Raw genomic sequence first — 15,198 nt, forward strand, 5'->3', positions numbered from 1 at the left:
AGAGAGAGAAAAAAAAAAAAGAAAAGCTTTATTTAAAACCAGAGGAGAGCATCCTTACTCCTAAACCCTGTGTGCTCTGCAGCACACAGCAGCCAAGAGCTGAGTGATGCGATGCCACAGGCATCCCAGCAGCAGCATGCTCCAGCTCTAGCCCTAAAGTGCTAAAAAAGAGGTGCACGAGCCAGCACCCACAAGGCACAGCGTGAGGGGGCATGAGCAGGGCTGAGTCCTGCCCAGCACACACCTGGAGCATCCCAGTGCCCCCCAGCAGCCGTCACCCCCATCCCACAGCCACTAAGCTCCCTGAGAGCACTGGGACAGCCGTGGTGGTGGCAGGGCAGGGGACAGCCCCAGTGCCAGCCCCATCCTGCCAGCCCCACGTCTCCCAGCATTGCGTCCTTGGGGCTCTGTGTCCTGCAGAGCACAGGGACAAGGACAGAGCCACCAGAAGTGACAGTGCTACTGGGTGGGATGAGAGGTGACACCCACCCAGAGCAGCGGGTACACCACAAAGTAGCCAATGGCAGAGCCTGCGACCACCCCGAGGAGGATCCATGCGTTGTAGGACATGACAGCCAGCATCAGTGTGTAGCCCACCACCACCTGAACCACGTGCAGCAGTGTCTGGCCCACGTGGTACCGGAACCACCTGTGGGGAGAGGTAGAGGCCATCAGCACGGGGACAGCACAGGCGTCACCGCAGCGGGTGACCATCATCGGGGCACTGCTTTGCAGCTGCACCAGCGCAGCAAACACAACCCCAGCTCTGAATGAATAAGGAAAGGATCACGGAGAGGTTGAAGGTGGTCCTTCATCCCCATCTCCTGGCCCTCCCAGCACTGCCAGCCCCCTACCTGCCCTGCGTGGCCTCACGCTCCTGGACACTGCTGTCCCCGCTGTCCCCCTCATCCGGCCCCAGCAGTGCTTCCTGGCTGAAGCTGGGGGGCACGGCCAGCAGTGCCCGCTGCAGCACTTTGGCTTTGCCCATCTTCACCACTTCGTACAGCACAGAGAGCAGCAGGATCACCAGCACAGACAGCAGCAGCCCTGCACAGACAGCCCCAGCAGTGCCATCAGCAGCAATGCTCCGTAAAGAGCAGCTTGCACTCAGCTGAGCAAACGTTTTCAGCAGGGACGATGAATAATGCTCTCCAACCATCTGCAGGGATGGAGGGGTTTGTTCATTTGGGGTCACAGCTTACCTGTGGGGCTGTGCACGCTCCAGAAGTCAAAGAGCAGCACCAGCCTGTCCGAGAAGAAGAAGGTCATCTGCAAAGGAGACAAGAAACAGCATTTGGGATTGACCCCTCCTGTGTGTTAGAAGGCAAAGCCCTGCTGGCAGAGCACCCAGATGGCAGCGTGACAGCCACCCCACGTGTCTGGGTGACACCAGTAGGAAAGCCCACAGTGCTGGCAATCACCTGGGGTTTGGCAAAATGCTGCAAGTTCTGTCCAGTTCCCAAAACAGGAAGGGGAACTGCGGCTGCAAATCTCACGCACGCAATGCTGCTATGAGAAGCCCTGACCTACCCCTGTCACAGACACCCAGCCAAGGCCCCACTGCCCTGCATGTACTGCCAGGACCCGAGAGATGGGAGTCTGTGGCAGGCAGGCACCAGCTGCTGGCTGCTGGATGGAGCCTACAGCAAAACTGGGGTGACAGCAGCACCTCTGCCTCCCACGGGCTTCTCTTGCCTTGCCTTGCCTTGCCTTGCCTTGCCTTGCCTTGCCTGGGTGCTCCAGATGCACCCACAGATGCCAGATGTTCTCCATCCAGATAGGAACCAGCTGTGTCCCTCTATGACCACTGCCCCCGCCCCGTGCTGGGGTGTGTATTCTGGGGATGGGTGGAAGGGGATGTCACAGCCACCCAATGTCAGCGCCTCCAGCTGAGGACGTCCCTGCAGGGATTGCTTTCAACCTGTGACTAAATCCCATTTGGGGCCACTTCACAGTGGAGCAGAGGATCAAGAGAGCTTTGTCACTCCGAAATAGGAGAAGGAGCTTCTAGCCCACGGCTCTTCCCTAATGAAACCACCTCCGGAGCTGAGGTCACTGCTGCCAATCCTCTCTTTGCCACAGCCACACAGTTCGGGTTTTCCTCCTCCGCCGAGGAGCTCTCAGCACCCATCTGTCCCCAGATGTCCCCGTCTGCTCGGGCCATCCGTAGTCACATTTTAGGACCAGCCTCGGCCAGGAATCCCATCCCATAAGCAGAGGCACCCGCGCTGCAGCCGGGCTCTAATTACCCACTCCGTCCGCTCATTACCAAAGCACATTAGGACGTGTAATTGCCTTCCGCTTTTAAGCTTCCTTTGGCAACAGATTTATGATAATTAGTCTTCAAACGAAACTACTTCTCCTTGGCACACCTCAACTGCCAGGCCGGGCGGGGAGGGAAGCATCGCTGCTTTGGGGGCACAGGAACAGAAGTGACACGCAGAAGGTCCCCGTGCTGCAGCCCCGTGCCATTGGATACCCAAGGGTGTTCACGGGGACAAAACGATGCTCCTCGGGCCGGCAGCCGTAAAAATCACATCCGAGCTCGGGGTGATGGCACACCAATGCAGCGAGGCAGCTCCCACTGCGAGTTTCTGCTGCGAGCGGTGCGTGGGCACGGGGTGGGGACGGCGAGCGGGTTTTGCAACCCCGCTGAAGTCGTAAACACAAAGCACGGGACTGAAAGGGGGAAGCAGGGCAAAGCCGTGCGGGGCGACGTGCAGCAACGCAGGGAGAACGCGGATGGGGGTGGAAAGGGGCTGAGAAGTTTGGGAAGGGATCCGGCCCCGAAGGAAAGGATGCGCTGCACCGCTCGAGGGGGCGGACGGACAGAGCCGTGCGGGGGGAAAGGGGGGCACCGGAGAGCTGCGGGACACTGCGAGGGGCGGCACTGCATAGCATAGCACGGCACGGCATAGCACGGCACGGCATAGCACGGCACGGCACTGTTCAGCACGCTGCGACCGCGGCAGCAGCAGCCTCACCTCCATGGCGGCGGTGCGGATTGCAGCCCCCCCCGGCTCGGCTCAGCACAGCCCGGCTCAACCCGTCCCGGCTCGGCTCAGCACAGCCCGGCTCAGCACGGCTCGGCTCAGCCCGGCTCAGCACGGCTCGGCGCTGCCGAGTGACGCGCGGTGCGGGGCACGTCGGGAGTTGTAGTGCGGCTGCGGGACCGCCCCCCCCGTGCCGTGCCATCCCGCGCTGTGCCGTGCCACCCCGTGCTGTGCCGTGCCATCCCGCGCTGTGCCGTGCCATCCCGCGCTGTGCCGTGCCACCCCGTGCTGTGCCGTGCCATCCCGCGCTGTGCCGTGCCATCCCGCGCTGTGCCGTGCCACCCCGTGCTGTGCCGTGCCATCCCGCGCTGTGCCGTGCCATCCCGCGCTGTGCCGTGCCATCCCGTGAGCGCGTCCTTTCGCACCCCAAGCCGGACCAGCCACAGGGAAGAGCCCCCCCCCACAAAGGCGGGGATGCCCCTGCCTCAGTTTCCCCAACTGTGAACTCGGCTTCCAGCGCTGGGGAAGGAAAGGGGGGGAGGGGGGGGGGAAGTGGGGGGTGAAGTCATGGTTTTAGTTTCAGTTCCCGGTGCGTTTGTCCCGTGGCCACAGAGCAGCAGTTGCTAAGGCTCCATTTGCTGCTTGAAGTAAGAAAAAGAGCGGATAATCCTCTTCCCCCATCCAGCAGTGTTTGTGTCTTCCGTCTCCCCTCTCCTACGCAGACCCCTCCCCCTCCACTCATTAAATCAGCACCTTCTCCTGTGTATATTATATATATATAATTTATAGAGAAATGACTTTGTAAACAATGTTCTACTTCAGAAGGAAGTGTAGTCCATGGCATAATGCAGCTACAAACGCAGTGTCCCACGCCGGGGTTGGCCCTGCGTGGCTCCCAGTGCTCAGCTGAAGCAGACTGGGCCGATGGTGAACCCAAACCGGTGCGAGGCGTCGCCGTCGTGAAACACAGCCAGGTCCCGCAGCGGCAGCAGGGACAGCTCCTCCGTGGTGAAGTGGAAGATGGTGTCAGTGATGGAGGAGTCGTTGTCTGGCTGAAAGGACCGTGAGCAGAGCTGAGACCCCCAAATCCCACCCGGCTCCACGGGGATGCTCAGACCCAATGAGCAAAACCAGGAGCTCAGTTGTGTAATCACAGAATTGCTCAGCTTGGCAAAGACCCCGAAGATCATCGAGTCCAGCCTCAGCCTAACCATACTGCCCTAACTCTAACAACCCACCAATACATCATGTCCCACATCCAGACAGATTTTAAACACATCCAGGGATGGTGACTCAACCACCTCCCTGGGGAGCCTATCCCAGTGCTTAACAACCCTTTCTGGAAAGAAGAGTTTCCTGATATCCAACCTAAACCTCCCCTGGCACAGCCTGAGGCCATTTCCCCTCATCCTGTCACTGTCTCCTCCCCACTCTCACTGCAATCGTCTTTCAGATGTTGGAAGAGAGCAATGAGGTCTCTCCTCAGCCTCCTCTTCCCCAGACCAAACAGCCCCACTTCCTTCAGTCTCTCCTCATAGGCCATATCCTTGTTGCCCTCCTTTGGACCTGCTCCAGCACCTCCATGTCCTTTCTGTACTGAGGTGCCCAACACTGATCGCAGTACTCGAGGTGAGAGCTCACCAGTGCCGAGTACAGGGGCAGGATGACTTCCCTAGTGCTGCTCACCACCCCACTCCTGATCCAGGCCAGGATGCCATTGTCCTTCTTGGCCACACTCCTATTCAGCCCACTGTCCATCAGCACACCGAGGTCCCTTTCCATCAGGCAGCTTTCCAGCCACTCCTCCCCAAGCCTGTAGTGTTGCCTGGGGTTGCTGTGACCAAAATGCATGACCTGACACTTGGCCCTATTGAAACTCACACAGCTCACCTCAGCCCATCGATGCAGCCTATCCAGGTCCCCCTATAGTCCCTTTCTCCCCTCAGGCAGACCACCGCTCCCTCCCAGCTTGGTGGTGTCTGCACACTTACTGAGCACTCGATCCCCTCATCAAGGTCACAGATAAAGATGTTAAATAGGAGTGGTCCCAGTACTGAGAGCCCCTGGGGGATACACTCATGACTGACCACCCGTCATCCTGGGTGTGCAACTGCACGCTGAGAGGTTTGCAGTGCAGGGGATGTTGCCATGCCCCGGTCCTGCTTACCAGGCAGCCCTGCAGCGTGGCCACGTAGCTCTGCACCCGGGAGTCGGCCAGGAAGCGGATTTCCTTCTGGGATTGGGGGTTCTGGTGGTGGGGAGCGGGGTGGCAGGAGTAGGACACCTTCTGGGCAGCCCTATAGCTGTGCAGGCGTAGGAAGCGCAGCTGCACCGCGCTGAGCCCAGAGTACTCCAGCTGTGGGGACAACCAGAGGGACACGGGGGGTAGGGTCCCCCAAAGCCAGGGCGGGGTGCAGCCCTACGGAAGCATGGGTTGGGATTGCATTCTGCTGCGTGTGGCTGATGGGGAAGGGGGGACCCGTGGGAAGGGCTTTGTGACCCCTCCCCCACCCTGGGGGCACTCACCACGAAGCCCCCAGGCAGAGTGCTGAACCACTCAAAGGTGTCCGTGGAGGTGTAGGAGCTGAGCCAGGCCTTGACGGGGACCTGTGGGGATGGGGGACCTTGTCACTCTGTCCCAGCAAGGGATGGTGGCACCACTGCACTGCCAGGTCCAAACCGGGGTGCACATCCACCCCGAAGCATAGGGACAGGGAGCCACCACTCCCTGCAGTGACAGCGGTCACGGCAGCACGGCACCAGCTCTGCTGTCCCTCTGCAGCCACCCCAGCAACCCGGGCTGAAGGTGACCCCCAGGGCTGTACCTGGTTGTGCACAGGGGGTATGCAGGTCTCTCCCCCCGCCGTGAAGTTGCAGAAGGCCATGAGGGCATCCCGGGGGCTGCCCTGGTTGGGGTCGATGTAGTAATGCCCTGTGGGAATGCAGAATGGGGCTGGTGGTACAGGGAGAGCAGCACGTGGGTTCCCAGGCTGCCAACCCCCAAGCTGGGGATGTGTTACTGCTATTCCTTGCACCCCCACGCCCTGCCTGCATGCACGGGAGCACCCCAAAGTGCATCGCTCTGAGCATCCTGCGACCAGAGCCCATCAATCCTATCGAGCTCAACCCCAAATCCTCATTCCCTCCTAAAGGCATTTATAAAGGATATCTGTCCCCCCCCCTCCTCATCCCCTGGCGGGGTCTGGGGACACAAGGCAGCCCTGTACCATCGGGCAGGTCGGGGTGGGCCAGCAGCAGCTCCTTGCAGGTGGCTGCGGGGTTGTCCTTGGTGCCATCGGGGTGCCCAACGAGTGCTCTCAGCTCACGGCTCAGGGTGTCCAGCAGAGCCAGCACTGTGGTGCGGTTCAGGCGGTCGGCGGGATAAATCAGGTGCTGGAAGGTGATGGGGAGGGATAGCTCCCTTTCCCCCCCCTCCCCTCCCCCCGCCAGGCAGCAGGGTGCCGTGGGTGGAAGACCCCAGGCCCACACAGCATCACGCACCCGCAGCTCCTCTTCGGATAGCATCAGCACTGGTCCTCTGGGACCGGGGGGACCGGCCAGCCCCTGGGTGACGATGATAACAGCGGTGACACTGCCGCCCTGGCAGCACTGCCCCCAACATGTGGCACCAGCCACCGCTTCATGGCCTCTGTGGGGACCCAAGGGACGCTGGTGGCTCTGCTTACCGGCAGTCCTGGCTTGCCCCTGGCACCTGGGTGGCCCAGGAAACCTTTCAGTCCCTGTCCAAGGATGAGGATGAAGGATAAGGAAAGAGGTGAGGTGCTGCTTTGCATCCCCAGATCAGATGTGCAGCTGTCCTCACCCCGCACTCACCTTCTGTCCTGGCAGGCCCTGGAAGGGAAGAGCAAAGGGGCTCTGAGCAGGAGCTGCTGCCCCTTCAGACCCTGCACCTTGGGGGTGAAGCACTTACCGGCTTCCCAGGGAGCCCGGGCAGCCCCCATGGGCCACGGGGACCAGCATCACCCTGCAGAGGGATGGGGGGGTCACAATCCAGCCCCCGTCCCAAGTTTGCTGGCACATTTTGCACCAGCCCCATCACCCTGCAGTACCTGCTCTCCCTTAGGTCCTGGCTGCCCAGGAGTGCCCTGGGGTCCGTGCTTGCCCTAGGGGGCATGGAGAGGTATCACAAGGGTGTCACACGGGGTGACACAGGGAGAAAGGGGGGAGAGCTGCGAGCCCCCACGCACCTTGAAGCCATCGTCCCCATGCTGCCCCAGGTGGCCCCTGCTGCCCTTCTCACCCTATGGGAGGAAGGAAAGCTGTGGCAGCAAGGAGAGGCTGGGAATGGCTGGGGACATCCTGGGGACTGATATCAGGAATCCCCACTCTGTTAGCAGTATATTATGGGATGGACAGTGAAGGCGCTGAAGCACCTTGACACATGTCTGCCTGGAGACAACTCCTGAGGCCACACGTCCCCCCCACGTGGGGTCAGGCATGGCACTTGTCACCCACCTTGGGTCCTCTGTGTCCAGGGTCCCCTCTGAAGCCCTTCAGCCCAGGGATGCCCTAGGAGAGAAGCAGCAGCCCTCTGTCCCCGCACACCCCCCTGCCAAGGAGAGCCCTCAGCAGCCAGGAGGATCTGGTGACTGTGGGGTGTTTTTAGGGACCTTGAGGCATTCCTCATCACAGCTTTGATTTCCCATTTTGGCAATCCCACCTTGCCCTTAGGAACTGCTGCTACAGAGGTGGGCCAGCTCTCCTGGCCACCTGCAGACTTGTTGCTCCTGTTTGCATTTGGAGACATTCTCAAAGCTGTGACATTTTTTAATAACAGAGAAGCAGTAATTCCCAGCATTTAAAATAGCTCCTTGACTGCTTCTTTGATCAATGCTTTGGATACTGATTTGGGAGGAGAGGGCAGGCTGAGAGCCACGAAACAACGGGAAGCTCTGCTCTTTTTCAGCTTCCCTGCTTTGGCTTTTGACACTAGGCAGCAAATGGGGAGCAAGGAGGCAACCTGAGCAATCCCTACTCAGTGCCAGTACTCACATATAGTCCTTGTAGGCCTTGGGGCCCTGCCAGCCCCTCATCACCTGGGTGGCCCTGCAATGCAGAAGGATTAGTGGGGGGCAGGAAGGGATGGGGTGGCGATGGGGACAGAGCCCTGGCTCTGAGACATGGTGCCCTTCTATCAGCCATCCTTCAAGGAAGGCACTGCGTGGGTACAGTCCTGGCATTGATGGGGTCACCCTACCTTGGGTCCACGGGGGCCCCTGGGGGGCCGGTGCCCCACCTTGCCTCGCTTGCCCTGGGAACAGGAGGGACTTGTGAGCAACACAAGCAGTTTAAATGCACCGACCTGACTGCCCCCTCACTGCCACTTTGGGGACATAGCCCAGCTCTCCATAGGGACAGTGGTGCCCTTTACCCGCCTGCCAGCTTCTCCAGGAGCCCCTTCTGGCCCTTCCTGCCCCACATCGCCCTGGGGAGAGGAGGGATGGAGATGTGGGTCACCAGTGCTGGGGGTGAGGGGCAGCAGACCTGGGGATGTCACTGGGGTGGTGCTGCAGAGGTGACCCCCAGCATCCCACACAGGATGCTGCTGGTATTACCTTTTCTCCTTTGTGACCTTTCTGCCCTTGGGGACCGGTTTGTCCAGGAGAGCCCTAGACCCCCAAAGGAGAGAGAAATCCCTCTTTGAGGATGCTGTGCCCAAGATGCTCCCTCCCTGCTCTCTCCATGCTCAGGAGGAGGGCTTGAGATGATATCTCTTTGGGTTTTCAGCAGGAACAGGGTGTGCTCCTTGTGGGCATCTGCTATGATCCCAGGCAATCTCAGCCACCCATTCCAGCAAAGCCCCCCCAGCCCCCTCACCGTGTGCCCTGGTTCTCCCACTGTTCCTGGCTCCCCTTTGGCACCCACGAGGCCCTAAGAAGAAAAAGAACAAATAAGTCAACCCCATTCCTCAGGCATCCTGGTGGCAGCACTCAGCTTGGGGAGCTGAGGATGGGGATAGCACACAGGCAGAAGGTGGCACTCACCTCAATGCCACCAGACCCTGGGACTCCAGCATTACCCGGTGGCCCAAGAGGACCCTGCATTCATTGGGAGACAAAGCGTGGGGCCCTCAGCTCTGTGTTCATCCCCATGGGACCCCAAGACAGGTTCAGTGCCTCAGTTTCCCCACAGAGCCTCACTCACCTGCTGGCCTGGCTGCCCCTGCATGCCTGCTGCTCCCCCAGCTCCTCGGTGCCCGACGTAGCCCTTGAAGCCGGGGCCACCTGGCTGCCCACGGGCACCAGCTGAGCCCTGCAGGACACACAGATGAGGCTGCACATCAGGCAGCAGGCCGTGGTCCCTAAATGTCTGCCTGCCGCATCACAAAAAGCATCTCCTGCGCATCCCATGGAGCCACCTTCTCACCCCAAGCAGCAATCCCTGAGCCTCTACACGGCCCCAGCAGTGACAGCGGCCCCAGGGTTAATCACCAAAAGCCTTTCAGCCCGTTCCATGCTGGGAACTCACCGCAGGGCCAGGATGGCCACGGTCTCCCTTTGCTCCATCTTCTCCTGCGGGTCCCTGTGGGGATGTTGGGGACACTGCACAAACCCGCCCCACCACGTGCCTCATGCTCAGCCCCCAGAAAGCATTGGGAGTATCCTCTCCCCCCACCACAGTCTGATAAAGGTGGGAGTAGTGCCAGGTGACACCTGGGTGCCACAGGAACATTGATGTGCTGATGGTTGGTTGTCATGCTGCATTTTGGGGCTGGGAGTATATACTCTCTCAGGTCTCAGTGCCTCACTTCTGCCCCTTCCCCCACCCCATAGTGGTTATGGGGCAATAACTCCTTCAGCTCCACTTCTGTCTAGAGGCAGCGAGGCCCCTGAGAGCTCCCAGCTCCACGAGCACACACACAGCAGTACCTCTAGCCCAGCTGCTCCAGCAGCTCCATCCCTGCCACGGGGACCTGCATCGCCCTGGTGAGAAAGGGGAAGGCTTTCAGCTCTGCCCTCAGCTCCCGACCCCATCACCCTTGGGTGAGCTGTCCCAGTGCGAGCCATCCCCACTGCCTCCCCACCAGCACTTGGAAAGAGAAAAGGGTTGGGGAAGGAATGTAGCAGCACCCCACTCTACCTTCGCTCCCTCAGGACCATGGAGTCCAGGAGGACCTCGTAGACCGGTCCCACCCTGTTTGGGTCAGAGGAAAAAAAGCCCCACTGACCCACTAGAGCCAGGCTGTAGCTCACACGTGTCCCATTGCCAGGCTCTGCAGTCACCCCAATGGGATGGGGACATGTGCTGACTCACAGTGCGTCCCCGGGCTCCGGTGGGTCCTGTGGCACCACTGACCCCGACCTGGCCCTGGGGCAGAAGAGGGATGTGGTCAGTGGGGGAAGGCAGCGTGGACCCAGTGAGGTGGGAGCACAGCCCACGGGGACACGAGCAGTGTCCCTGAGGCTGCATGCACACCGAGAGTGAAACCCACGGACACTGCCAACCAGTGCAAAGCACTCCTTAAATGAAATTTGCTGGATGGCATTTTCCACAGCTCCCAGATCCAAGATCTGCCGGGGCAAGTGCTGCTCCTCGTCACCCCACACCCAAAAGCATCCCCACAGTCTGCAGCTGTACTTGCCAGCAGCCCCTCCTGGCCCTTCTCTCCTTTGCAGCCTTTCTCTCCAGCCTCTCCCGGTGCAGCTCCCAGCCCCAGCACTCCAGGAGGACCCCGGGGACCAGCATCTCCCTGCCCCAGGATGGAGTCAAAGGAACGGCGATTAAATGTGTTTCCAGATGGAGACATCTCAGCACAGAGGTTCTGACGCCAGCTCTGAGCCCCACATCTCCAACATCTCCGCACCTTTTGTCCCTTTGGTCCAGGCTCACCCAGTTCTCCAGCATCACCAACATCCCCCTGCCATGGGGAGACGCATCAGCATCCAACTCAGCAGCTTCTTCTCAGCCCCATCCCAGGGGATCTCTGCACACACCTCCTTCCCCTGCTGCCCAGGCTCCCCCAGCAGCCCTGCTGGCCCACGTTCCCCTCGCTCCCCGCAAGCACCACTGACACCCGGAGCTCCACGAGGTCCTGCATCACCCTGCAAAGGATGGGGACCACCAGGGTTACTCCTAGCTGGCTGATGGTTGCCCTGTGGGAACGGGTCTGCTGGCCCCATGGAGCTGACCTGCTGGCCCTTGAGCCCTCGCCTCCCTTCGGCTCCCACAGGTCCTGGTGGTCCCTGCAGAGGAATGACACAATGGGACCCTCCAGGGCTGCTGCCTCCACATCCCCACATCACTCAAAGCTCTTCCCTTGGCTTCCCCCTGTTTTGGTCATGGTCAGGAGGAGGTGCGTAAGGAAGACACTGCATCCTGCACTTACCTGCTCACCATCCAGCCCACGGACACCGGCTTCCCCGGGATCTCCCAGGACACCCTGCCAGGGGACATGGTGACAGAGAGCTGCAGCATCCCTCCAGCCCAGCTAGCACTAACTAGAGGGTTTGCATGGCTACTCTCTTCGCATCCATCCCCTTTGTGCAAAAAGGGCTCAGCATCAGCCCAAGGATCAGCCCTCCTCCTCCCATACCTGCTCGCCTCGTATCCCCGAATGTCCCTCTGGTCCTCTTGTACCTTCTCGGCCCTGCCAACAAGCAATCCATATTAACAGCACAGCGTAGCATAACCCAGCAGCCCCCTGCAGCCTGCATGCTGAGGACCCAGCACCCCATATACCAGCCTCCCCATCCCTCCCCTCAGTGCTGAGCAGCCCCATCCCACTGGCACCTCACTCACCATGTACCCAGGGGGGCCGGCAGCCCCTGCTGCTCCAGGTGCCCCCATTTCCCCCACCAAGCCGGGCTTCCCAGGCACTCCATGCAGCCCCTGCACACCAGGGGCTCCCTGCAAGGCCAGGAGGATGTTTAGGATCCCAGGCAAGGAGTGGGTACTCTTCTCCATCACCTCTCTCCCACTCCATCACACACAGCTCCAGCTCTGTACAGCTCAGCTCCTCACTCACCGGCAGCCCTGGGAGCCCACGAGGACCCGGCTCTCCTGCTCTTCCCTGAAACAAGAGGGACCCCGAGCAGGCTGCAGCACGGCCAAAAACCCTGCCCACACCATCCCCAGCACGCAGCAGCAGGACAAACCCCCAGCAAACGGGGCTGGGGAACACACTGCCAATGCCATTGCTGTGGTGTGCTGTACATTGCTGCACGGGATAAATGCTGCACAGCACACACTGCAGGGTATTGCATGGCATGAACTGCTTAGCACGCATTGCATCGTGTTGCATGGCTGCAGGAGAGAACAAGCAGCTGAGCAGCCCGGGGTAGACCCAGCCCTACCTGGGAGCCAGGAGCACCTCGTGGGCCGGGGGGGCCTGGCGGGGCCTGGGGGGAGGACAGAGACATCAGGACCCCACGCTCAGCTCTGACTGCAGCCCTACACATCCCCTTGCCCTGAATCCGTTCCTTAATGCTGGTGGCAAAGATTTCTCTGCGTCCCGCAGGGAGTTGGAGCTGCACAGAGGCAGCCAACAGCCCTCACCTTGGGACCAACTTTTCCAGGGAATCCCGGTGGGCCTCGGGCTCCAGCTTCTCCCTGTTGGGGAAGAAATGATAAACCCCTTCTGCCATGTGTTTTAATGCAGTAGCTCTTTAAGAGGCATTAAAAAAATCAATAAAATAGCCATCTGTTGTCTCATACAGGAGGCACAGTAGGTGAAATGCAGGGAGAGCTGTGGGCTCATCCTGAATAGGGCTGGATCCTGCCCCACAGCCCCATAGGACCAGCACCCCAGCCCTACCTTTTCTCCCCTGTGCCCTGGCTTCCCACGGTCACCAGCCAGTCCTGGGTAGCCCTGGAGAGAGGGTGGTGTTAGGATGCTGTGAGGAAGCATTCAGGGCTGTGTAGCAGCAGAAGGGTTTGGGGGGAGCAGTGGTGATGCTCAGGGCTTGGTGCCTTGCTCATTGCCCTTATCCCAGATGGATCCATCACCTCCTCCCTTGGTCCCCATGCCTCCCCTTGGGTAGCTGCAGCACTTACATACATGCCGACCGGCCCCTGCGGTCCCTCCAAGCCGGGTTTCCCAGGCAGACCCTGCCAGGAGACACGGAGCCCTCAGCACCCTGCTCTGGGCTGGACAGACCCATAAGGCAACGTAATGCCCACCCCAAGTGCCTCCACGAGGTGTGCATGCCTCTTTGTGCCCTACATCAGGCCAACCTCTGAGCAATGCTTGTCCCCCTGCATGGCCCTGGTGGGGATGTGGGTCTGAAGCTCACATCCAGGAGCAACTCAGATCCCCCCCACCTTGCTCTCAACCCTAGTGCATCCAAACCTGAGCAACCACCCCGATTCCACCCCCAACATGAGCCATGGGACATTCATTGCCACAGAGTGCTCCCCTGGCCACCCACACCCATCCCCCTATCTCTCACCTTTGGACCCATGCAACCCAGGTCTCCATCAGCTCCAGGTTTCCCTTGGGGTCCCTTTGGAAGTGTTTAGGAAGGAGATTTCAGCCAATCTGACCCTTTGCTGGTTCCCCAAGGAGGGGGCAGTCCCAGCTCTTCCCAGACACTCTGCTGCCTCCCCACACATACGAGTGCAGAATAGGAAAAGGGAGGATCCATGCAGGTTGTCCTTACAGTGGGTCCAGGAGGTCCTGTGTGCCCTCTGCCCCCCTGCACACCGACAAAGCCCTGTAGGGAAGGGCAGGGAATGAGCTCTGGAGGAAAGGGAGAGGAGCATGGGGATAGCAGACAGTGAGGGTGACAGGAGAGCAAAGGCAAAAGCACTGAGAGCAGAGAGGCTCCCCAGCAGAGAAAGTGTTAGGAAACCTTCAGAAGGGAAAACTTGCCATCAGCAATAAGGAAGGTCAACTTTGCAAAACCTATTCCTTAAATGCACCCCCCTCATTTCATCTCTTTGCCCTTCGAGGGCACATCCCCAAGGGCAGAGAGCCAAGCAGGGATCTGCAGGGGGAGAACACAGGTGCAGATGGACAGAAACGGAACAGAAGGACATGAAGCTCTACTCACCGGTGCTCCCATCCTGCCTGGGCTGCCCACAGCCCCTGGGGGACCCTGCAGGGTAAGGCAGGGGTTGGTGAGCATGGAGGGGCTGGAACAGCCTTCCCATCCCATCCCATCCCATCCCATCCCATCCCATCCCATCCCATCCCATCCCATCCCATCCCATCCCATCCCATCCCATCCCATCCCATCCCACCCCATCCCAGTGACCTCAGCCACATGCAGGCAGGCCTGTATACAATAAATAGGATGTAATGTAGAACGGGAACCTGTGTACCAGGCTTTCCTTCTGTGCCTTCTGCTCCAGGGATGCCTTTTGAGCCCTGGAAGGAGGACCTCGTCTCAAAGCAGAGCCCAGTGATGGACACCAAAGCTTCCCAGCAGCTGTGCCCTCCCACAGTGGCCAAAATCCCCAGCCCCATGCACATGGCACCACCTACTTACAGGTGCTCCTGGGACTCCGACCAGCCCACGTTGGCCCCCACGGCCCTGGAAAAGAGTGAGCGCCGAGAAAAGAATCTTTCTGGCAGGAGTAACACCAATGGAGATCTGCCTCAGCGCATCCCATGTCACTCAGTGAGTGGCCCCCATGCTGTTTCCATCTCCCTCCCCCAAAGATGCTCCAAAATTCAGCTACAAGCAACCACAGCCCATGAGTTACCCTGGCACCCCGTGGTCCTGGCATTCCCTTCGGGCCATCGGGTCCTCGGCCTCCCTGCAACTCACCCAGAGAGAAATGCTGTCATTTTAGGCAACGCTGAGAGTCGTCCCCCCAAACCTTCCACCCCAGGGAGCAACGTGGTGGTGGATATAGGGTGCCATGCACTGGGGACCCCCATGGTTGGCTTCAGCCTGATGGAGCAGCAGTGTGACACTGACCCCCAGGTGCTGGCAGTCATGCTGGGGCTGCAGGACATGGTAGGACATGGTGGTGGGGTACCATGACACCACTGACCTTCGGTCCTTCGCTGCTGTTCAGCCCCACCGGACCCATCTGCCCTTCTTCTCCCTGTGGGAAAAATGGAACAGAAATGACTGATAGAATCAAAAAGCACAGAGTGTGATGGAGGGGGAGGGGGGGGAAGGCAGCAAGATGAGCTGTGCTGCATCCCCATCTCTTAAGGACGTGGGAGGCTTTGTTTCTCATTCTAAAGAGTGAATGTGGGGGCAGATCCAGGGAGGCACCCCAAAAGCCTCAT

At 59.9% G+C, this 15,198-nt stretch overlaps 2 protein-coding genes across 2 annotated transcripts in view; both read right to left on the minus strand.

Annotated features, from left to right (window-relative positions):
- Positions 1–11: 11 nt before the first annotated feature.
- On the minus strand, positions 12–3,071 carry SLC31A2 (solute carrier family 31 member 2). Its single transcript, XM_065737624.1, has 4 exons — positions 2,985–3,071; positions 1,203–1,269; positions 855–1,047; positions 12–649 (listed from the first exon to the last, which is right to left on the minus strand). Exons 1-4 carry the CDS (start codon positions 2,988–2,990, stop codon positions 460–462), a joined length of 456 nt encoding a protein of 151 aa, XP_065593696.1. The 5' UTR covers positions 2,991–3,071; the 3' UTR covers positions 12–459.
- A 758-nt stretch (positions 3,072–3,829) lies between these two features.
- Positions 3,830–15,198, minus strand: part of LOC136049158 (collagen alpha-1(I) chain-like) — a 43,679-nt gene continuing 32,310 nt past the window's right edge. The window contains exons 28-69 of the mRNA XM_065737198.1: positions 14,955–15,008; positions 14,661–14,714; positions 14,444–14,488; positions 14,269–14,322; positions 14,006–14,050; positions 13,613–13,666; positions 13,403–13,456; positions 13,008–13,061; positions 12,769–12,822; positions 12,510–12,563; positions 12,308–12,352; positions 11,980–12,024; positions 11,754–11,861; positions 11,548–11,601; positions 11,341–11,394; positions 11,144–11,197; positions 10,949–11,056; positions 10,819–10,872; positions 10,597–10,704; positions 10,269–10,322; positions 10,095–10,148; positions 9,884–9,937; positions 9,483–9,536; positions 9,159–9,266; positions 8,999–9,052; positions 8,832–8,885; positions 8,570–8,623; positions 8,386–8,439; positions 8,212–8,265; positions 8,007–8,060; positions 7,470–7,523; positions 7,202–7,255; positions 7,064–7,117; positions 6,925–6,978; positions 6,828–6,845; positions 6,680–6,733; positions 6,495–6,557; positions 6,221–6,386; positions 5,819–5,925; positions 5,520–5,600; positions 5,161–5,349; positions 3,830–4,045 (exon numbers count right to left, since the gene is read on the minus strand). Of these exons, the coding sequence (XP_065593270.1) occupies positions 3,896–4,045; positions 5,161–5,349; positions 5,520–5,600; positions 5,819–5,925; positions 6,221–6,386; positions 6,495–6,557; positions 6,680–6,733; positions 6,828–6,845; positions 6,925–6,978; positions 7,064–7,117; positions 7,202–7,255; positions 7,470–7,523; positions 8,007–8,060; positions 8,212–8,265; positions 8,386–8,439; positions 8,570–8,623; positions 8,832–8,885; positions 8,999–9,052; positions 9,159–9,266; positions 9,483–9,536; positions 9,884–9,937; positions 10,095–10,148; positions 10,269–10,322; positions 10,597–10,704; positions 10,819–10,872; positions 10,949–11,056; positions 11,144–11,197; positions 11,341–11,394; positions 11,548–11,601; positions 11,754–11,861; positions 11,980–12,024; positions 12,308–12,352; positions 12,510–12,563; positions 12,769–12,822; positions 13,008–13,061; positions 13,403–13,456; positions 13,613–13,666; positions 14,006–14,050; positions 14,269–14,322; positions 14,444–14,488; positions 14,661–14,714; positions 14,955–15,008 (2,844 nt within the window). The 3' untranslated portion in view covers positions 3,830–3,895. The remainder of the gene's footprint in view (positions 4,046–5,160; positions 5,350–5,519; positions 5,601–5,818; positions 5,926–6,220; positions 6,387–6,494; positions 6,558–6,679; positions 6,734–6,827; positions 6,846–6,924; positions 6,979–7,063; positions 7,118–7,201; positions 7,256–7,469; positions 7,524–8,006; positions 8,061–8,211; positions 8,266–8,385; positions 8,440–8,569; positions 8,624–8,831; positions 8,886–8,998; positions 9,053–9,158; positions 9,267–9,482; positions 9,537–9,883; positions 9,938–10,094; positions 10,149–10,268; positions 10,323–10,596; positions 10,705–10,818; positions 10,873–10,948; positions 11,057–11,143; positions 11,198–11,340; positions 11,395–11,547; positions 11,602–11,753; positions 11,862–11,979; positions 12,025–12,307; positions 12,353–12,509; positions 12,564–12,768; positions 12,823–13,007; positions 13,062–13,402; positions 13,457–13,612; positions 13,667–14,005; positions 14,051–14,268; positions 14,323–14,443; positions 14,489–14,660; positions 14,715–14,954; positions 15,009–15,198) is intronic.

This window comes from Cyrtonyx montezumae, unplaced genomic scaffold, assembly GCF_038088225.1.
Source record: "Cyrtonyx montezumae isolate F1298 unplaced genomic scaffold, pur_monq_1.0 scaffold_20, whole genome shotgun sequence".
Taxonomy (NCBI): Eukaryota; Metazoa; Chordata; class Aves; order Galliformes; family Odontophoridae; genus Cyrtonyx; species Cyrtonyx montezumae.